This window comes from Eumetopias jubatus, unplaced genomic scaffold (genome assembly GCF_037043125.1).
Source record: "Eumetopias jubatus isolate StellerSeaLion01/CBP00866 unplaced genomic scaffold, mEumJub1_p1.0 scaffold_1, whole genome shotgun sequence".
Classification (NCBI taxonomy): Eukaryota; Metazoa; Chordata; class Mammalia; order Carnivora; family Otariidae; genus Eumetopias; species Eumetopias jubatus.
The window spans coordinates 193,464,751-193,487,408 of NW_028274807.1; the positions used below are offsets into that span (position 1 = coordinate 193,464,751).

Here is a 22,658-nt window from a genome sequence, read left to right on the forward strand (position 1 = left end):
CTTACACTGTTGACCTGGTGTCTTGAGAATTAAGTGCTTACCATGTGCCAGGTGCTTTACATATATGGACTCAGTTAGTTCATGAGTGGTAGACATTATTATCCTTATTATCCTTAATTTACAGATGAGAAAATCTATAGAAGCTAAAGTTATATAGTTCGTTAATCCATGTTTAATTCATAACTTAGTTGTGACTGACAAAAAATTTTTCCTAAACTTGGCTGTATTTACTAGACCTGGCACATAATGGTTAAGATACTTAAATTTCAGTACTGTTTTAGCTGATAATTGACTAATTTTGTAGATGTGAAAAAATAGTTGTGGGTGACAGTCAGGCTTTATCAGCAATTAAAATGGAGGGAAAGCCATGCCAATAGGCCAAAGTAGAAGTAGGGCAGGGGAGAAGGGGGAGATAGGTTAAACTGGAACTAGTGACAGTCAGACTTGCATTTCTAGGTGTTCCTCATTTGTGTTTCTTTTTAGTTATTTTGTACAGTTTATTTTTGACTGAAAATAGAGATTTAAAGGTTGAATTCTAACTTTTAAAATACCCTCATCTTGATTTGGTGGTGAACCCACTCATTTTATAAGCGGTAACCTCCTATCTTCCCTACCCCGTTTTACATTAACCTTTTTGAGGTATGATTTACATAAAATATACCCATTTTAAGGGCACAGTTTAAAGGTGAATTTTGATAGTTATGTTACCACCTCTCCAATTTATAGAATATTTTCATTACCCCCAGATGTTACCTTGCACTCCTTCGTAATCTCACCCCACCCCACCACTGATGTGCTTTCTGTCTTTAGGTATTAGTTTTTCCACTTCTTTGATTTTATAATTCATATAGGTAGAATCATACAGGATGTACTTTGTTGTTTCTAAATTTTTTTCCCCGGGTGGTACATTATACCCTGCTTAAATTGGAAATCCTGGCATCTATCCAGACTTTATCCTCCTTCAGCATTAAAAAGCACATGACTTTCTGAATGTCTGTTCCCTTTGCAGGTTTTTAATAATGGTATAATGCAGATTACCCAGATTTATACTTGCTTGTAACCATATCTTAACATGTTTTTTTCATAGTACTTTTTGTTCTTAGTGCAAGTTTGGTATGGCTTGCTTCAGGATGATTTTGTATCTCTAGTATCTTAGTTTTGTTATGAAATTAAGTAATCTCGTCATTCAAGATAAGGTTTTAGATTATAAGAATGTCGTTATCTTAAAGACAAAATCTAATCGGTGTAGAGGAGATAGAAATCAAATTGGGCCATGGTTTGTTTTTTTAGTAGATTTAAATGTAATCTGCATATCCTTCTCTAACATTTTGCAAAATAACAAGTACAGATATTTTATCTGTTTTCAAGTCAGGTAAAACTGGGATTAAACTGATTGGGATTTTGGTAGTAGAGTTTAAGGTAACTACAGTACAGGTATTAATATATTAATATATATTATCCATACTACCAACATGTTGTCTGAGCTCATTTCTCCATTAATATAATTTTCAAGTTATGAAAATAAACTTTGATTTATGGGAATTTTTAGCTATGTGCAAAATTTATTTTTTATTTTTTCTTATTTTTTAAAGATTTTATTTATTTATTTGAAAGAGAAAGCACATAAGCAGCGGAGCAGCAAAGGGAGAGGGAAAAGCAAGCTCCCCTCTGAGCAAGGAGCCTGATGCGGGGCTTAGCCCCAAGACCCTGGGTCCCTGCTGTGTGCAGAATTTTAGAACTAGTTATATTTGTAAAGAAAGGGATGGATGTACTTGTATAGTCCAAACCAGTGGTCTGATTGGATTCCTACCCATAAATATAATTTTTAGGTATATTTGATTTTTAAATTTTTATGCAAACATTCCAAACTTGACTTTAAGAGATGGGTTTTCTTTCTCTTTCCCTTCAGAATCTCCGCAGCCTATTGGCTCTCTTGGGCATGATGTTGATTTGAGACAGCAGCAGCAGGATACCTCTAACTCCGGTGTTGCTGATATCCATCGGCTATTTAATTGGCTATCAGAAACACTGGCAAATGCACGTCATTCTGATGCATCCTTGACAGACACAGTCAACAAAGCCTTAGGATTGAACACTGATGATGCCTATGAAGAGCTGAGGCAAAAACATGAGTATGAGTTGAACTCTCCTCCAGATAAGAAAGAATATGAGCAGCCTACTTGTGCAAAAATTGAAAATGTGCATTTTAAGGGCACTCAGAGCCCATTGCTAGAAGTGGATACATCATTGTTAAAGTATCCTATTGCTGTTTCTACCAGTGAAGCAGGCGCTGACCATAAACTACATTTGAAGGAAGTAAGCATATGTCTTTTGATTATCTTTGTTGGTTTGTGAATGTGTGTCTGAAAGAGGATGTAGGTGTGTTTCAGTGGGATTTTTTTCCCATTCAAAAAGAAATAAAATACACATTGCAATGAAAGTATCTGTCCAGGGGAGTATTTCTAAGTTATTCCTTGTTACAAAGGGATAAATGCAGAAGTAGCTGTTTTCCTTCCTGCTTATAGGATTATGTATATCGTCTTATATAAAGCTAATAAAATTGAATCCTCAGAAGATTGGCTTTCTGCTGGCCAAAAGTGATATAAACAAGATTAGATACTTAACTATTTTTCATGCAAGTAAGAATGGAAAGTGAGTGTCCTTTAAGGATTATCTCTGAAATGACTCTCAGCATTGCTTGACAGACATCCAGTTTGTTTATGAAGCAACCTTAGAGAGTACTGCTCTCTAGCTGAGAAGTAACCTTGTCTTCCCCCAAAAGTGGCTGCATCTCTGGGGAATAACAGTAACAGGATGGCCCCATTTTCCTAAGGGTTTATTTCTAATTCACTTTTCCCTCCTATTTCTCTTCCCTGCCTTTGAATAAAACTCATGCATGTCCCCAGGCTTTCTCCATGTAGTTTTAGGATATTTAATTTAGGAGGATAATGGCAGGAGACCCACTTGGGGAAGTATGTAACTTACGTAACTAACTTATTAACATTTCCTGACAAATTTAATACTCTAAATTGAGTCGATGGGAGCATGGGCCAAACTCTGCACACTGCCTTTTTTAATTTTATTTTTTATTTTTTTGAGAGAAAGCTAGAGTGCGTGCATGTGTGAGAGGGAGACGGAGAATTTTAGGCAGCCCAACATGAGGCTCAGTCTCAAAACCCTGAGATCATGATCTGGGCCAAAATCAAAAGCCGGATTCTTAACTGACTGAGCCACCCTGGGTGTCCCCACCAACTGCCTATTTTTGTAATTAAGGTTTTAGTGGAACACAGAGGAACACAGCCATTTGTTTAGATATTTCCTCTGGCTGCTTTTGCACTACAGTGGCAGACCTGAGTATCTGGCCCACAAAGCCTAAAATATTTGGTGCTTTACTGAAAAAGCTTACCAACCTGTGCTCTAAATCAACATCAAATTATGTTTTGAGGGGAAACATTGTGTTTTAATTTAAGACCAGAGTATTTTAACTTTGCCATGCTGATTTTACTCATTTGTAATGTTTAGATTGAAGCTTGTGGATTTGCTATCAAAAAAAAAAGTGGAACATGCGACTCTTGGTCTCAGGGTTGTGAGTTCAAGCCCCACATTGGGTGTGGAGCCTACTTGTTTATTCTGGATGTAAAAATTAATTGAAAAGAAAGCTATTGAATATGTACTCTAATTTTTAGTAAAAGGCGAAAGATTTATGCGATCTGAAGAGAAACCAGAGTATGTACTCTAATTTTTAGGATCCAAATTTAATTAGCATGAATAATTTTGAAGATTGCAGTTTGTGTCCCACTGTTCCCATTGAACATGGATTCCGCAGACAATCTAAGTCAAATAATGTTGAAGAGACTGAAATACATTGGAAACTAATTCCAATTACAGGTAAGAACAAGTATACTGGGACTTTGGTTTGCTTGGTTTTACTTAGAGAGCAGTTTCCTGAAGGGTTTCATCTTTTCTAGATTCCATTCTTGGGTCACTGGGTGGTTGATCTTTTTGGTTCATCTTCGTATCTTATTTTGAGCAATGTAACGTTCATCACTGATTGTTGCTGGTTTTGGTCAGCATCAGCAAGTTATCTGCGAAACAGCCTATAAAAGCAGAGAGATTTAAAACATACTTTCCCAATGGAGTTTAGTGTGCAGACTTCCAAATGAATATTGTTGACAGAAATTGAGTTTCTAATAAGGTGAGATAGTGACATGAAATGATGGTCTTTGGGACAACAGATTAAATGCTATCGTCTCAAATTATTAGAGTAAACTTCACCATGAGAAGCTGTCATCCAAGAAGTGGTCATGTTGAGGTTCATCTATTTGAAGAAAAAATTGATTTCTTAATATTGGATTATCTTAGAGAAATTAGATCATCACAGAGAGTGGCCTGAAATGATCAAATGCAGAAATCCCTAGAAAGCTTATTGGACCATGGGGCAAGATTAGGTTAATAAATGTTGAAAGATCATTTTGCAGTATTCTAATTTCTCTGTGCAAACACATACATATACACACAACGCATGTATATACTACATACTCTTAATATTTCAAGTTCTTACTCATCTTTGTTAGCGAAGCATTTTTGGAAATATTCCCAGGGCACATCTTTTCCATTCCTAGACCTTTAAAAAGAAAAAAACCCAACTTTTTGCTAAAGAGTTAGCCTGGCTTGTGACCTAGAAGCTACTGAGACTTCCAAGGACTCTGAGAAGAATTTCTAAAACTTGAGTTTCCATGGGCTTCAGCACCATTTTCTACTTAGTACCTTACCAGAGAGGGCGAGAGGCCTAGAAGTGATGGTGGAGAAGTAACTTGTACTTAAGAGCTGGAGATCTTGGCTTGAATGGGAGAAACAGAGTAAGAAAGTAGTCAATACAAATGATTATCCTAACCATTCATCATTTAGGTAGCTTTATAGCTGATGTTCAGAGCCATTTGAAGGCACAGCATCTAGGTGTTGATACTCCATCATCACCTGAATGGAAAGGGAAGCAACTTCTATTTCTGAATGACCCTTCTGGATTATTTTAGGCAAAAGATGGAGTACTTGGATTTGTTAGCATTTGGGGTTGTCTGAAAGGTGCTTAATAGGTATCACCAGTATCTGAAGAAAGTCTACAAATCTAATGGATGCTTTCCCTCAGGAGGGAATGCAAGAAGCCCGGAAGACCAGCTGGGGAAACATGGTGAGAAACAAACACCAGGTGAGAAGGCTCCCTTTGCTTTTCCTCCCAATGTGCCTTCTTCAGAATTGCTACTTGCATTTCTGGTTCTCTATCGATAGATAGGGCTTCATTTTGAGTTCTGTTAATTACAGAAAATTTGGATAATGTTTGCATTTAAAATCATTATTTGTATCAAATATTCTTGTACAAAGAATGTGTTTAAAGAAGTCACTGAATATTCATAGAGATTAAGTTTTCTTCACTGTAGTGATTCTATCTGATATGATGACTTGGGAAGATTGGAGTATTTTTCTTAATCCATTTCTGTAGAATATCCTATGAGAAACACTCTTCAAGTTTCTTTTAAGTTTAAAAAATACAGGGATTGAGGCCAGTTATCTTTCAGGTTCATTATCCCTAATCTTGAGTTTTTTGACCCAATTCTTTTTCTGATTATTTAAATAAGGTAGTGTTGTAAATAAGAGATTAGGAAACTTTGGGATTCTGGAAACAGTTACAGATGTTGCTGACTAGCTAATTGCTGTTGGTTCTTAGAAGACGTTTTCTTTTGTCTGAGTTCAGTCCATTCAGCATCTCTGCAGATGGTTATAGGCATTGTTTTCTTGCTTAGAGTTTGGTGGTGGGCCTTTTTTGTTTCCATTTCTTTATATCTTACTCTTTCAGAAATCTTAAGTGGTAGTGGGTTTTTTTTTCTTAATTTGGAAGGAAAGCTAAGTGGCTTAATTTTAGTAGATCTTTAAGGTTTTCCTCTCTGCGGAATTAAAAAAAGACTGAATGGTTTTAAGAAAATCTTTTGTCGCCTCTTAGGAAAAATGACCAAAAAAACCAAAATAGGAACAACAGATATATGACACACAGGAAAGTGCATTAATCTTTAGTACACAGCTCAATGGGTTTTTACATGTGTATAGACTTATGTTACCACTACCCAGATCAAGATGTAGGACATTTCCAACACCCCCAGGTTTTCTTCTGTATCCTTCCAGTCAGTACTCTCCCTGGCCCAACAGTAACCACTAATCTAAGTTCTTTTACCATAGATTAGTTTTACCTGTTCTTAAACTTAAGATAAATGGAACCTACACATGTCTTGTTTTGTTTTTGGCTCTTTCACTCAACATTATGTCTGGGATTCACCTATTTTATATCTGTCAGTAATTCTTTCTCATTAGAAGCAGCCAGGTATCTTGTTTATGCTTCAGCATGTGCCACTGGCATCTGCAGTCCTCTCTTGTCATATCCTCTTTATATTTTGTGATTGAAAATGTAAATATGTGAGTGATGCTGCCTTTAGAGAACTCACTATTCCCCTTTCAAAGTCAAAGTACTGCAATGCTTGAATGACAATCAGTAGAAAACATGCATTATTTTTTTTAATTTTTTTTATTGTTATGTTAATCACCATATATTACATCATTAGTTTTTGGTGCAGTGTTCCATGATTCATTGTTTGTTCATAACACCCAGTGCTCCATGCAGAACGTGCCCTCCTCAATACCCATCACCAGGCTAACCCATCCCCCTACCCCCCTCCCCTCTAAAACCCTCAGTTTGTTTTTCAGAGTCCATCATCTCTCATGGTTCGTCTCCCCCTCTGACATACTCCCCTTTTCTTCCTCTCCTGTTATCTTCTTCTTTTTCTTTTTTCTTAAAATATGTTGCGTTATTTGTTTCAGAAGTACAGATCTGTGATTCAACAGTCTTGCACAATTCACAGCGCTCACCGTAGCACATACCCTCCCCAATGTCTATCACCCAGCCACCCCATCCCTCCCACCCCCAACCACTCCAGTAACACTCAGTTTCTTTCCTGAGATTAAGAATTCCTCATATCAGTGAGGTCATGTGATACATGTCTTTCTCTGATTGACTTATTTCACTCAGCATAACACCCTCCAGTTCCATCCACGTCGTTGCAAATGGCAAGATCTCATTCCTTTTGATGGCTGCATAATATTCCATTGTGTATATATACCACATCTTCTTTATCCATTCATCTGTCGATGGGCATCTTGGCTCTTTCCACAGTTTGGCTATGGTGGACATTGCTGCTGTAAACATTGGGGTACACGTACCCCTTCGGGTCCCTACATTTGTATCTTTGTGGTAAATACCCAGTAGTGCAATTGCTGGATCAAACGGTAGCTCTAATTTCAACTGTTTGAGGAACCTCCATACTGTTTTCCAGAGTGGTTGCACCAGCTTGCATTCCCACCAACAGTGTAGGAGGGTTCCCCTTTCTCCACATCCCCGCCAACATCTGTCGTTCCCTGACTTGTTAATTTTAGCCATTCTGACGGGTGTGAGGTGGTATCTCATTGAGGTTTTGATTTGGATTTCCCTGATGCCAAGCGATGTTGAGCACTTTTTCATGTGCCTGTTGGCCATTTGGATGTCTTCTTTGGAGAAATGTCTGTTCATGTCTTCTGCCCATTTCTTGATTGGATTATTTGTTCTTTGGGTGTTGAGTTAGATAAGTTCTTTATAGATTTTGGATACTAGCCCTTTATCTGATATGTCATTTGCAAATATTTTCTCCCATTCTGTCGGTTGTCTTTTGGTTTTGTGGACTGTTTCTTTTGCTGTGCAGAAGAAAACATGCATTATTGATATTGACGTGTGTTTCCTTTAAATCATTTACCAATGAAGACATTTTTTTAAAATAAAGTCAGTTTTAGTGATTAGAATCTTATAGGGGAAATTTGTGACAGTAGAATTAGGTGATGGTAATTTGCATTTTTAAAAGGGATTTGTTTAGACTTTTAATATGGAAAATTCCCTACATGGATTTAAGCTTCAGCTTTATCCATAGCCCTTTAGGTGTAAACTTACTGGTCTGAACTACAGCTGTACATCTTGGGAGCAGGTATTTCATTTGAAATAATACATAATTGGAAGTTTAAAAATAATAGGTGGTATTCCCCAACCCGTTTGTTATAGAAGGTACAATTTAAAATGTTTTTATTTAAATAAATCAGACATTTGATATGGTATGTAGGAAGTACAAAAATATTTCAAAATGTAAAATACTTCAAAAAGTCTTGCAGCCCTATCTCAGACATTTAGTTTCATTGCATGGGTCAGCCTCTGTTACAGATTTCTTATGTATCCTTCCAGACATTTTATGTGTGCACTAAACCCCATGCTGCAGATTTAAGAAGGATGTTCTCTATTCTGGAGTTATTTTATGGAACTTGAATTTCTGGTTTATCAGTTTCATACAGTTTTAATTCTTACCTTGGTACATTGGGTATTTTGCTCCCCTACTCTTCTTCCACCTACAGACCTGTAGTGGTCTTACTTGCCAGCAGGTGCCTTTGTAGTAGTTAATGGGTAGAGTCGTTCATGGTAACTACCAGGGTTGGTGGAGAAATGTCACAAGCTGACTGCTGCTGAGGCTGTTAAGAGCTTTAGAAAAGTGTGTGAGGAAAACCAAAACAATTTGTGTGGAGAAGGGTATGCTGCCACACCTGACTGCAGACTTGATTAGGGAATTCACTGTATCTTTAAAGTACTATAGTTTTGAAAACTATACTGGCACCTGCAACTTCCTGATATAGAGGTACCATTTCATGGACTACAACAGTAATTTGTTAGGAAATATTGGCTTAAGATCTAAGGAAAATTAATTAAAATAAAATTGTATAATATCATCTAGGCAAAGATCACGCATTTTTTTTCTTTTCCTAAAATAGTACTATAAATTGCCATTAAACGTATTTTCCCCTTGTCTTTTAAAAAGGGACTTAGGGTATCTGTTTTGAAATGTAGTTTTAGAAACATACTGTGTTTGAATTTAGAATTTCTGGGAAAGAAGTACAATCTATGGATTGACCTTGTCAAAAGTCAGAGTTTGGTTTCATTAACATCAGGTAGCTGAATGACCTCTTCATCTCAAGAGTGTTACTGTTAATGCAGATATGAAATATGTTCTTTTCCATATTATTGAACCTTTTTTTCCCCCTGATCTATCTGGGAAGCAGAAATAAGCATATAAGCATATTTAATTTATATGGATGCCAAATTGGCACATGTTCGAACACTTCAAAAGGAATCAAAGAAAATAACATCCAAACTTGTTACTCTAGCTACTGAAATCCAAAGACCAGCCATAAGTAGGCTACATAGAAAATGGGGTTCATACCATCATTTGAGATTTTTATTCTGCCTTCCAGTGCGTAATTAGTTCTGAATATATACTTTGATCTGACATTCCTATTCACAAGTTTGTGTTTTCAGATGTTATTTTTTTGGATTGCTTTTATAATAATGAACTCTTCCTATATAGGTATGAAATCACCAGAAGAACAACTGGTGTGTCTGCCACCACAGGAAGCCTTTCCTAACGACCCCCGGGTAATAAGTAGACAGCGAGGTTCTGATTACCAGTTTCAATCCTCTCCATTTACAGACACACTGAAGGGCACCACTGAGGATGACGTGGTGACAGGTCAGGTGGTGACAGTGGAGGAGCAGTGTGTGCCAGCAGCAGAGCCGCCCACAGTGAGTGAGACCACAGAGAGGACAGTGTTAGGAGAGTACAATCTCTTTTCTAGGAAGATAGAAGAGATTTTGAAGCAAAAGAATGTTTCATATGTCAGTAGAATTTCCACACCTGTTTTTTCAACACAAGAGAAGATGAAACGGCTTTCTGAGTTCATATATTCTAAGACTTCCAAAGCTGGTGTACAGGAGTTTGTAGATGGCTTGCATGAGAAACTAAATACTATTATTATCAAAGCATCGGCCAAGGGTGGGAATTTGCCACCAGTCAGTCCTAATGATTCTGGTAGTAAGATAGCATTGAATCCTCTGGGAAAGGCTGTCCTACCAGTTTCTTCAAGTGACTTCAACAGTAAACAGCTCCTTGAGCCACTTTGTAGTGATACTTTGAAAGACACCAACTCCAATGAGCAGCATTCCTCTTCAACTTTGGGTTTAACCGAAGTAGAAGTGAACCAGCCACACCATGCTACAGAGCCGATGGTGACTTCTGATCATACTGTACCTGGTGATACTGCCCGGGAACCGGTAGAAAAAGAAACAACAAAATCGCCCAGTGATGTAAACATTTCTGCCCAACCAGCTCTTTCAAATTTTATAAGCCAGTTAGAACCTGAAGTATTTAACAGTTTGGTTAAAATCATGAAAGATGTCCAGAAAAATACTGTGAAATTTTATATTCATGAAGAAGAAGAGAGTGTGCTCTGTAAAGAAATAAAGGTAACTAAATGAGAAGGTAGTAATAGTAATGCTATATAAACTTGTCTTGTTGGGTCTGATCTCTATTAAATGGAGGGTTTTTTTGTTTTTAAATGTTGACCATATATTTTCATAATTTGATCCAGAGTGGAGTAAGACTAGTAAGTTCAATTAAATGTAGAACCTCTGATCTAAGTATCTTAGAATTTAGAATCTTGTTTTATCAGTGATTTTAAAGACCATTTGTATGTACACTGCAAATACCTTTAAACTGTTGATTTCAAAGATTTTAAATGTTTCTTACTTGGGTTTTTAATGGGAAAGATACAGAGGTAGAAGAAGCTGTCAGTGTTTACTTCTTATGGGGGTTTTTATCAAATAGAAAAAACTGTCCAGGGATGACCTAATGATGATATATATAATATTTTGGCATTTCTTGATACCCTGGTCATGTCAGGGTTCCCTACAGCCTTTTTGATCAAAAAACATGATGATCCTGAAAGACTCCCCAATCATGAAAGATTCCTCACTGCAAGGTATATTGTTTTTCTACTGAAGCTACAGAGTAAGACTAGTGTTTCAAGTATTTGATTTTTAAAAATACATGCATGTATTTGTGTGTGTGTAGATACAGACATAGATAAATAAAATTTGTAACAATAGGTAAATTATGACCTACAAGAAGTGTATCAGTGTTTTAATAGTAACAGTATTTACTAAACTCTAGGACTTTAATCCCTTCAGGAAATGGCATAGGTTTTACAATAAATGCCTGCTCCCATTATGGAATTAACTTACTATGACAAATTTCTGCTTGTTTTGTTAGAGGAAGCAGAAGGTACTATAACTAAGTGCCTTATAGCCGAGAGTGGCCCAGAAACTGTGCTGCTGAGATGTTCTGAGCCTTTGTCAGTTTGGGAATCTCTTTGATGTCAGCATGTTTCATGTAGCATGCCCATGAGAACATGAAGAACATGGAAATGAAGGAGGAGGAAGAGTGCTCAGTGTGCCTTTTCTACTACTAAATCCCTGTAATTTCTTGGGAAGATGAAACCAGACTTACTAGGAGTTTCTTGGTTGGATTTTTGCCCTGTATCATTGAATGTAGAGCTTCTTAACTTTTTCCATTCCCAGCAACAGGTTCAAGCACAGTACTTGTGGGGGCAATAGCTGCCTGTCTAGATGAGAGATTAGAGTGAGTGGATACAGTTCCACAGTGTGCTCAGCATTTATTGCACCTTCCCCACCACATTTTGTAAACTAATTGTATCACACTTACAGAAAGTGTATTGACTTCTGGTGCATTTAATTCATTCTAGCATAGAATAAATCCTATTTTTATTACTCATGTAGAAGAAGGATGCTGTGTGTTTCACAAATCTGATAGGTCAGATCAGAACTTTAGTTCTTTTAATCAATCTCCATTGGAAAATATCCAGCAAAAATGTTAAAATGGAGTAAAAATACTATCAATAAAATTTTAAGCTTCCTGAATATTTCTGGAATCCAGTGGATTTATTATTATAAGAGTTCGGGGTTCTCATTTAAGATGAATTTGCAGTTAAAGCTTCTTAATGTAAAAAGACCAAAAATTACAAGCTGGCCTATAATTTATCTTCTCATTACCTGTCTGTAAGCTGTTCTGAGATCTGCCCAGAAGCTTTAGAGGTTAGAGCAAAATCTAATAATGTATAAGATGCTGCTTTAGTTTGGGGCTACACCCAGAAACATCCTCTTCGTGGTGATGCTTGTTGTCAGTTCTTGATAGAGTAGCATACTGGTTGTGAGGCAAGCTGGGTTTAGATTTAATGACTGTCTAACCAGCCTTGCCAACCTGTATCTGTGAAATGAGGAATATGACCTCTAGGACCCTGCATTTTACTTCAGACTTCAGGATTCCACCAGCAAGCAAAGAGCAACGGAACCTGCCTGCACTACTACCCTGTGTCCTTTGATAGTACCATGTCACCAACATGGAGGGAGGTATTAGATGGGAGGGTCTATTTTATTTGAAGGTGTGAACTTGACAGACATGGCTAAATAGTATGTGAATGCCATGGTACATACTGAAGCTCCGTATGAATGACTTTGGGATTGTTGTGAATTAAATGAGTCCAGTAGTCAGAAAAGTGCTTTGTAAGGGAAGGAGTACTATACCAGTAACCTTGCTGCAAATAACCAAAGGCTTCCCTTGAAAGGAGAGGAAAATGAGATGAGGGAGTCATTAATGATTGGGCTCTGGGTTGCCCAGAATAAGTAATGGAACAGGGTTAAGAACCTGGGCTAATTCATTGTTCTTATGGTTCTTTTTGTTACCCACCACTGGCATTTACTTTTCTTCGATTGCATAGCATTGTGACATTGTGACCATGGCCATTTAAGCTCCGAGCTATGGATTCTTCTATAAGAAGAGTGGACCTGATGATCTCTAAGGTCCATAGTGTAAGGTCATCATTATTAGTGATCATTACTGAGTGACTACTTGCCAGTTTATATTGCATTTCTGGTGTTAAGTGGATATTTGCAAAAAAGGCCTTTTAATGTTGATTTAGTTTTTCTCTTTAACAGGAATATCTTATCAAATTAGGCAATACAGAATGTCATCCAGAACAGTTTTTGGAAAGAAGATCAAAATTAGATAAACTATTGATTATTATTCAGAATGAAGACATTGCAGGTTTCATTCACAAGGTAGACTTTTAAGTCAAATTCAGTATTATTTTGGTTATAAAAACTCCCTCATTTTAAAATCTTACTGTCTTTGAGGCTAAAGCTGTTTGTTTTTAAAATATCCTTATAAGGTCTAAAAGAGAGAAAACTTCAAGTTTGGGAGATTTAGGGCTTGAGACCTAAACAATCTGTCAATCAGCTTGTGATCAAGTTTGTACCTCTGCAAACTTTTAAATTGTGGCACGTGACAGACCCTCCCTGTCACTCATCAAGACTGTTAACTCCTTGAATGTCAGTGGATCTGTTGACTCTCTTTATATTGTTGTCATCTTCATTTGTATGTCCCAGGTAAAACCTGTTTGTACCCCCTTTGCCAAACCATTTCCCCTTTCCGTTGCATTTGGAGGTACCCCGTCCAGTCTTAGGAACCTGTGTCAAGTCCTGCTGTCCTTTGAAGGCTTTCCTGACTGCATGGGCTCTTGCCCTCCTCTGAATTCTGACTGCACTCACAGGGTCAGACACGTTGGCCTTTATCATTCTAATGCCAGGTCTGTTGTAGGTGCCTTTTCGTCAGTGTGTTCTGTTCATGGTATGTACCCAGTACAGAAATGTTGGTTTATGTCTTTGGACATGTTGGGAATATTTTTTGTATTTTGCTAAACTTTTCTTGTAGGTTACTTCACACCTGAGTCTTACCATTTCATTCTCTTACCTATCCTTATTTCTGTTTTTGTTTTGGGATTTAAATAGGTACCTGGCTTGGTGACTTTAAAGAAGCTGTCTTGCGTTAGTTTTGCTGGTGTTGATAGTCTGGATGATGTTAAAAATCATACATACAATGAATTATTTGTATCTGGAGGTTTTATTGTGTCTGATGAATCCATTCTAAATCCAGAAGTTATCACAATTGGTAAGATTTATGCTTTATTTGGAGCACAAACTTTTTTTTGTCCTTTCTAGGTTTTTTTCTTCTCATTAATGACTCATGCTTTTTAAATGTATTGTTATCTCTGATTGGCCGAATGGATAAGTACATTTCCATCATTTTCTTTTTATTACTTCAAATTTCTTTCCTTGTCTCTTAGTCACTGCAAATAATTTCCTCTAAATCTGATGTAAAGCAAGTCTCTCTGCACCTATTGCACTTGGATCCCTTCTGCTTTGTTATTGTTGTCAGCATGTTTTTTGTTGTTATGTAGATGTTCTTAAATCTAAGAGTATATATAGATGTCTGTCTCCCTTCGAAGGGAAAATACTACATAGAAAAGTAGATATTCCTATATAGTATCAACAAACATTTCTTCCATAATTCATTTGTTGAGTGACTGTTACATATTGAATTTAAGATGAACTTCATTATCTCTAACAGAGAACCTTAAAAATTTTTTGACATTCCTCGAAGAACTCAGTACTCCAGAAGGAAAATGGCAATGGAAAGTCCACTGTAAATTTCAGAAAAAACTAAAGGAATTGGGCAGGTAAGATTTGAAAAATAACTATATAATGGTTGTTGATGTCAACATTGTGTTCATAAAATTTCTTTCTCTGTTTTTCTGTTTATAGATTATGGATGTTGCTCAGTTTTCACAGATGTCCTTAGCCAGTCATAAGGGGGAATGTAGTTATTATTCTAGCCTATTTGGAAATAGTATTCTTATTTAGGTAGAATTTTGCTAAAATTGAAGTTCTAGTTAGGTATATAGGTAAAATTGGTTTAATCTTTGCCACTTGCGGGTTTAGAATAATCGTCAAAAAGGAATAGTCAGCACTATTTTTTTACCAAACTATATATGCCAACTAGATCAGGCTCTCTTCCAGCTAAGGACTACACCTTAGGCAGCTAATCTATCTACACACTTACTGAGACATTAATCCCGACATAATAAGGGGATTTGTGATTAGGACATTCATTTATGTAAGTAGTTGATTTCCAAAATGCCCAGTGATCCTTGAATTACTAGTCCACTTGAGAGGCCCCACAAATGATTCTATAATAAGATGAATTTTGGATACTCTGTCTTACTACTAGAGAGCCCATAGAGAGTATTTACATATTTAGGGATCTGAGAGACTCTTTAGTTAAGAATTCTGTTTTACATTTTGTCAGCTAGCGTTTTTGAAACTTGGATGGAAAAACATTTTTTCTTCTAATACCTAACACCTTCTAATTCTATGGAACACACTTAGGGAAATTCAGGTTTAAATAATTGAAAAGTATTTAACTCTTTGTAGTAATTCACTTTTTAAAAACTTGTTTTATCTTCAAATTATATGAAAATGGGCATTGGAAAAGCCTTTACCTTTGTGTAACAGGTAACAGTAAACAATAATGAGGCCCAAAGGTGTGACTTTGGTGCAAAGTTAATACCCTCATCTTCCTGACAACAGTAATTTCTACCACTTGTTGCCTTGTGCTTGGAGGTGTAGAAATAGCTTTGAGCCATGTATTTTTTTCTGAAGGAAAGATTTTTATTTTTTTGTCCTGTGCCCTTTGTTCACATTCTGAGTTAGTAAAGCTAAAGGGGGAAGTGTTGTTATTTAGTAAGTACAGTGAGATTTTAGTCTAAAGCTGAATGGCTGGCTCTCAGGCTTTGCACCTATGAAAAGCCCCTGGACTTAAATGTGGGTTGCACAATTCCTGCTCCCCTCTCTCTCCTAGGAAGCACCCATCCATCAGGCAGTGAACTAAAGCAGTGCAATTGTCATTGGTTGCCTCAGTTGACAAATTATGGTTTTAATTTGAAGCAAAAACGTCCATACTAAATTTTAGAAATGCAGATCCAGATATTGAACTACTTACTTCCACAGATTGAATGCTAAAGCTCTAAGTCTGTTGACACTTCTGAATGTCTACCAGAAGAAACATCTGGTTGAAATTTTGTCATACCACAACTGTGATTCACAAACTCGAAATGCTCCAGAATTGGATTGCCTTATCAGACTTCAGGCTCAGAACATACAGCAACGACACATAGTCTTTCTAACAGGTAAAGAGTGCCGCCTTAAGCTTTCTATTATGAATGTAGGAATGTGGATGGAAGTGTTTTGTTGCCGTTAGTTAGTGGGTGTTAAGCACTTTCATGGGGGCGGGGGCCGGCATCATTGTCTGTCTCTCCATGGAGGTTTTCACGTTTTATACTCAAACCTTTTTATTTTTTTTCATTTAGAAAAGAACATCAAGATGCCTTCCAGTTACACAGATAATGGAATAGTGGTTGCGACTACTGAAGACTTTATGCAAAACTTTAAAAATCTTGTGGGCTATCACAACTCAATCACAGAAGAAAACCTTCCACTGCTTGGTGCTAATGAGAATCTTGAGTCACAGTCAGGTAACTTTTCAGTAGTTTTACTTTTCTTTAAGGCAGACAGAAAAAGAGGAATGGTTTTGTGTCATTTTCATAGAACAAAATGCCTGCTTTGAAACTACTTGCCCTCTGTGTAAACAGCCTCAGGGGAAGTGTTTCAAGGCACTTAACTGTGCTTATATTTAGCATATACAAAATTTGCTCATTTATTATACTGTAATCAATACAAACTCTTTAAGTATGCTACATACTACCAGAGTAGGCATTTTCTTTTTGAGGGTATATAAACTTTATCGGCTGCTGTTGTCAGCAAAGGGGTTCTGTTTTTAAAAAGGAGGACGCCAGATAATGGGGAATTTAGTATTGGGCTGCAGACTCTCCCCAGATGTATATAGCAATTTAAGTACAAGGTAGTAGGGATATATCCATAGCTTTAGTGTTTTGTGAGATGGCCTCTGCTTTGGTTCCAGGTTTTATGTTAAATGAAAGATGTACGTACTTTGTTTTTGATGAAAAGCAGAGATGATCAAACATTTGCTAGAACTAACCAGTTTAGTCGTAATCCAATGAAGCTAGATGTCAAAATTTTTATTTTGTATTTGTCTTGTCAAATACTGAATTACCGTGTAACTTTAGATGCTGTTTTGACATTAACCCCTTTGGAGCTGGGAGTTGGGATTTCCCAACATTAAACGTGAACACATTTCGCAGAAGCTTTTAGCATCGGATTATCTGGACATTCACACCTAGTGTGAGTGTTGTGACTAAGTGAACTTGTGGCAGAAGACCAAGCTTTAAGGGATTGTGGACTTGCAGACCCTGACGCATTATATTGTGTGAGTAGTGTATAATTTTAAAACTTAAACAAATTGTGTATTTCAATAGAGGAGGACTTTTTGTTTTTTAAATGTAGCTCTTTTAGAAAACGATGAAAAGGATGAAGAGGATATGTCTCTGGATTCAGGGGATGAAATCTCACAAATAGAAGTATGCAGCAATTTTCATTCAGAAATATTGGCGAAAGAGACCAAAGGATCACGTGGAACAGATCAAAATAAGAATATTCAAATTGAGTTGCAGTCGTCTCTTGACGTGCAAAAAAGTTTATTAGAAGATAAGACTTATCAAATTGATTCTGAAGAGAGCGCTTCTGTTGCTATAGTATGCTCTGAAGGAGAGAACAGCAGTGCAACTGAACAAGATTCATATAGCAACTTTCAGGTTTATCACAGTCAATTAAATATGTCCCATCAGTTTAGTCATTTTAATGTTCTCACGCATCAGACATTTTTGGGGACACCATATGCCCTTTCATCAAGTCAGTCTCAAGAAAGTGAAAATTACTTTTTATCTGCTTACACTCAAAGCTTGGATAGAGCTAAATCTCCATCTCCATTAAATTGGGGGAAAAGTGATTCTTCCAAGCCCTTTTCAAAAGAGAAATAATTATAGCAAGCTTTTTTTTTGAAATAGGTTGTTACGAACTTTTTCTGTTATAAGTGAATTAACAATTTATATTTCATTCTCTAAACAAAACGTTTCTTGTCCTTCCTCAATGTTTTTTTCCTCTTATTTAAATCATGATGGCCTGTAACAGTTGAAGCATCTGAAAATTGAAATAAATATATATATTTTTAACATATATTGTACTTGAATTATCTCATGTTGGCACTTTTTAAGTTTTACATATATATGTTACCTGTACTTGGGCTTCAAATTGAAGCCTGTTTTATATATAAAATTAGATAATTTGCAAAAGGATAGTGAACAATGGCTTTTTTCTCCCGCCCGCCCCCGCCAGTCAGATGATACCAACTACTTTTGCTGAAATGACATACAAATCGACTATTGTTTAAGCTTCTGTATAGTGTTTATACAGGTATAAGCCAGTGATGTCAATAGATATAAAGGATTTTGGCTCAATACCTCAAGATTTATCTAACAATGAATGCAGTTTCAGTTTAGATGATAAACTATGTATATAAGACTTAGGACTTAATGCCAGGCAGCATTATTTTTATCTTTAGGCTTAGCCATGTAAAAATTGCCTGTTCGTAAAATTTTCAGTCAACCTTTTATTTGAGGTATTTGATCATTACAATTTTCAGTGCTTAGTATGGTCCTTGACTTAACCAAATTCAATTTCATATTTCCAAAAGATAGATAGGCTTCTGTTTATTAAAGGCACTAAACAAATTTGGGACAACTTTGCTATAGATTTTTGAATTCGTAGTCTTAGAAAAATGTAAGTATATTTTTGAGGTGGTGAAAACTTAAGTGCTTTACTAAAAATAACCTAAAATTCACAAAGTATATGATCAATTTTCAAACCGTGTCGCTAATAACTGCATTAGAAATGCAAACTTGTAAAATGTTTCTGTAGAGTCCTAAAAACAGGAATTATAGAGAAGAAATACTGAGCTAAAGTCAGACCTTCCTTTGGCACCTCAGAAGAACTTGGAAGAGTTCTAACCTCTTAAATCTTTTTATAGAACAAATACCTAACTTGTATTTCAATAATAAGCTACGTAAGTGTAGAAGAACATGGTCTGTGAACAGGTCAGAAACCTGTCTTAAGGTAAGTAGAAAGTGTTTAAATACCTAGATTGCGATAGAGCAGAAAAATGTTTTTTTACTAGCTTTACAAAAATGTCTGTTTTATTGTAAAAAAATATATACACACACACAGCGTTGTACTACATAACGTACAAGTTTTAAATAAGCATTTTTAAAATTTTGGAAAATACAGTTATGCAATGAACACATTTTATAATTCAGAAGCAACAAATGTGAAGGATTTGATTTTCTACATTTAAAATGAAGAATTAAAATTCTCTTCTTGATTTGCAGCTAAAGGCATGAGATTAGTTTCCAATTCCCTTTGCTTCTGGAGAAGGCCCTGAAATCACATTGATATGTTAGTAAGGTGTGCAGCAGACTTGCAAATTATTCCTATTTTACATTTTAGCCCTGCTAATCCAGAATTATATTTACTTTGAAAACCTGTAATCAGTTCAGTTACTTGGCCATAGCTTTATCGTTGTCATGATGAATTTTAACCACTCAAAAAACCTACATCAGACTTTCTCACTTGGATATTGTGTAGCTATTACATACGTGTAAGATTATGTTTTTAGTATAAAAACCAATAGGGATGACTTTTCCAAGTCTCCGATAACTATGGGGCTGTGAAATCCCCTAAAGGCTCTTAAAATGGTAATGAGACGCACTGAAGGAGTCTCCCTTAAATAACATCCAGTGTTTATCTTGACTGCACTAACCTTAGTGGCTTAGACAAGGCCCTGGTGAAATAAGATGTGGCTACTGTACAGGTGGGTCACTATGTACATGGTATATATTCCTGCCTCTTAACCTCACAACTTTTACCTCTATTAAAAAAAGTGCCTTGTCACTTTAAAGGAAAATTGGAAATATTTACTGCTTGTTACATAATCTATATGTAACCAAAGCTAGCATTTAAAAAGAACTAAAGGATACTTTATAATTCTGTTATTGTGATTTTCTAGCTCTATGTGAACAAATTGGGTAAGCAACACTTGAATTGACAACTTGAAATGGAAGAGGCATATGTAAATGACTGGACATGGAAAAGGGCACTCCTAAAGTGGCAGTTTATTTTTCCTAAGATTAGGGATAGGTATTTAAAGGCCAGCTGATAAAGGTTATAGCCTTAAATATTGAATGTGTTACTAGATTTTATTATTGCCTGAGCAAGCTAACGAGAAGTGACAATAACTGATCTGGGAGGAGGAGATGTAGTCTGATGGGTAGGAGGTTATGTGTATACTTTCACACCAAATTTTATTATTCTTTGGGACTTGCATCAATATTCTGTTCTGAACACTGCCAACACATTCAATTAAAAAAAAACGTGAACTGCATTACTAAATTTATTAAAGCATAATTTTGTATTTTCTATCTTGGGTTTTAGGGTTTATTTCATGTTTACCCTTTCAAATGTATGTTTTTCATTAAATAAAACTGTCTTAATATTACAATTGTCTCATGATTTCATACTGGAGTATTTTAAGATGGCAATGTGAATCAAATTGAAGGAAAGAACTTTTAAGATTAATATACAAGTGAATTTTTTTTAGTGGGATGTGTTCAATTAGGCCTTTAAAGTAAATTAGCCCTTCCAATATATAGCCTTCCCTTAGACATACACAGAAAAGTTACATCCAAACTTGGTGAAAAAGCTCCTACCTGTCTCAGTTCCGATAGTCCCTTAAGGATTGCTTGCTGTCGATCTCTGTTTTTCACCAAGTTAGGATTAAGAAGTGGGTCTCTGACATCAGAATCCAATAGCTGCCGGTGTTCTTGGTCACAGTCTGAAGACAGAAGAAAGTGGTATAAGTCAAATACAATCTCTAAAATTAAAAATTTAATAATGGGGGCTCCTGGGTGGCTCAGTCGTTAAGTGTCTGCCTTCGGCTCAGGTCATGATCTCAGGGTCCTGGGATCGAGCCCCACACTGGGCTCCCTGCTCGGCAGGAAGCCTGTTCTCCCTCTCCCGCTCCCCCTGCTTGTGTTCCTGCTCTCGCTGTGTCAAATAAATAAATCTTAAAAAGAAAAATTTAGTAATAGACCCCAAAAGAGAAATTCTACCCCTCCTGACTAAGGGCAAGAATATTAGTTTGGATTCTGAATTTAGTGTTGGGGGAAAGGGATACTTCTGTTTACCTACCATGTGGAGTTTGGTATTGAAGATCCTGGGTTAAAGGCCTAGAGAGAGGTGCATCTGGGTCAAGGTAATAAATCTCACTGGTTCGGACATAGGGGATAAAATGAGATGGTTCAGAAAGCCCAGGTGATGTTTCTGTTTGACTATCTTCTAAGATCAGATTCTCTCTTTCATAATTACGGTTTTTTAGTGTCTGAGTTTGTTGCGCTCTGTTTTTCACCACTGGAACTGGTGGTGGTGACTGAGACCTGTTTTTTTCAAAAAAGCACAATTAAGGACTAAGAAGCTTTAATGCAAAATTATGTATTTTAAATTATTCTTTAATCACATTTCAATTTAGTCTACAATGTAACACCTTTAGGGACTAAGAAGCTTTAATGCAAAATTATGTATTTTAAATTATTCTTTAATCACATTTCAATTTAGTCTACAGTGTAACACCTTTAGGAACACTAGGAATAGAAGTGAGTTCTATGACGCTTTTCCTAAAATGGCAACAGGATGACTTTACTTGGCAAGGATATATACAGTATAGAGGAAAAGTGAGGATCAACACTAGCTGGGCTGGTTTAAGCCCAATGTTTCTTCTCAGATAATTCACAATAATCTACTTACCATGCGAACCAAACTTCTTGTTAGAGCCACATTCTGACACAACTCTAAACCACCTGGTTCATGCACAAAGGCACAGAATAAAATTCCTAACCATCTAAATCTCCTGGTTAAATGAACTAGTATCCCTACTAGTCATTTCTTCATAACCTCCTCAATCAAAGCAGAAGGGCTATTCCACTGCTGACATCACTGGAAAGTCAAAACTGTTTTATTTTCTTTTAAAGATTTATTTGGGGGAGAGAGTCCCAAGCAGACTCGGCGCTAAGCACAGAGCCTGACGTGGGGCTCGATCCCATGACCCCGATATGACCATGACCTCATGAAACCAAGAGTCAGTCACTTGACTGACTGAGCCAGCCAGGTGCCCCAAGTCAAAACTACTTTAGCTAAGTTTGCAGACAATAACTCACGTACATTCCTACCTACATGCTTAGGCCCAGTCCAAACTGGGCCTTCAAATTTCAGGTAGAATGTCAGCCACATTTCCCTTAAACCTCTACTTCCCACCTCTAAGTCCCTACACTTTCCTGTTACTGACTTCAAATATATATATATATATGTGCTTTGATCTTACCTATATTCTGAGCAAATATTTGTACTTCCTTTGTCCCACACAGCACTAAGTAGCTATGGAATCAATCCAATCCATAACGTACCTTTCCTTGCCGAAAGAATTAATTTTCAGAGGCTCTTCTTCCTAAAGGGTAGATAAATGCAGACAGGAGTAACAGTACTGCCATATGTCTCCACAAATATTTTTGAAAACCGGAGAATGAGATTTTGTATTGTTCCAGTCACGGAACCAGTGCAGTAATTCCTGACCTTACAAAATTATCCTCTGTCTACAAACAAGAGTTTTGAATGGCTATTTGAACAATGAATAACATTAATCTATATAGGGTATAAGTGTCAAGTGTTTCTATACAGGACCAGAGAGTAAACACTTTTGGCTTTGTGGGCCATGTGGTGG

General features: G+C 36.6%; 2 protein-coding genes across 16 annotated transcripts in view; one reads left to right on the forward strand and one right to left on the reverse strand.

Annotated features, from left to right (window-relative positions):
* Positions 1 to 20,387, forward strand: part of TASOR (transcription activation suppressor) — a 53,918-nt gene extending 33,531 nt beyond the window's left edge. Inside the window, exons 15-24 of one of the 7 annotated variants that reach the window (XM_028110432.2) lie at positions 1,910 to 2,316; positions 3,747 to 3,888; positions 5,147 to 5,206; positions 9,477 to 10,411; positions 12,959 to 13,081; positions 13,811 to 13,970; positions 14,430 to 14,538; positions 15,869 to 16,047; positions 16,228 to 16,392; positions 17,282 to 20,387. In XM_028110432.2, the coding sequence (XP_027966233.1) occupies positions 1,910 to 2,316; positions 3,747 to 3,888; positions 5,147 to 5,206; positions 9,477 to 10,411; positions 12,959 to 13,081; positions 13,811 to 13,970; positions 14,430 to 14,538; positions 15,869 to 16,047; positions 16,228 to 16,392; positions 17,282 to 17,814 (2,813 nt within the window). In that variant the 3' untranslated portion in view covers positions 17,815 to 20,387. The other 6 variants (XM_028110433.2, XM_028110436.2, XM_028110438.2 and 3 more) reach the window with 6 other exon arrangements.
* Positions 19,009 to 22,658, reverse strand: part of CCDC66 (coiled-coil domain containing 66) — a 65,479-nt gene continuing 61,829 nt past the window's right edge. For 7 of the 9 annotated variants that reach the window (XM_088028028.1, XM_088028025.1, XM_088028018.1 and 4 more), the window contains 4 exons: positions 22,345 to 22,385; positions 21,077 to 21,321; positions 20,596 to 20,720; positions 19,009 to 19,267 (listed from right to left, as the gene is read on the reverse strand). In XM_088028028.1, coding sequence (XP_087884154.1) covers positions 19,181 to 19,267; positions 20,596 to 20,720; positions 21,077 to 21,321; positions 22,345 to 22,385 — 498 coding nt within the window. In that variant the 3' untranslated portion in view covers positions 19,009 to 19,180. Of the gene's footprint in view, positions 19,268 to 20,595; positions 20,721 to 21,076; positions 21,322 to 22,262; positions 22,386 to 22,658 lie in introns of those variants that run through there. The other 2 variants (XM_088028044.1, XM_088028033.1) reach the window with 2 other exon arrangements.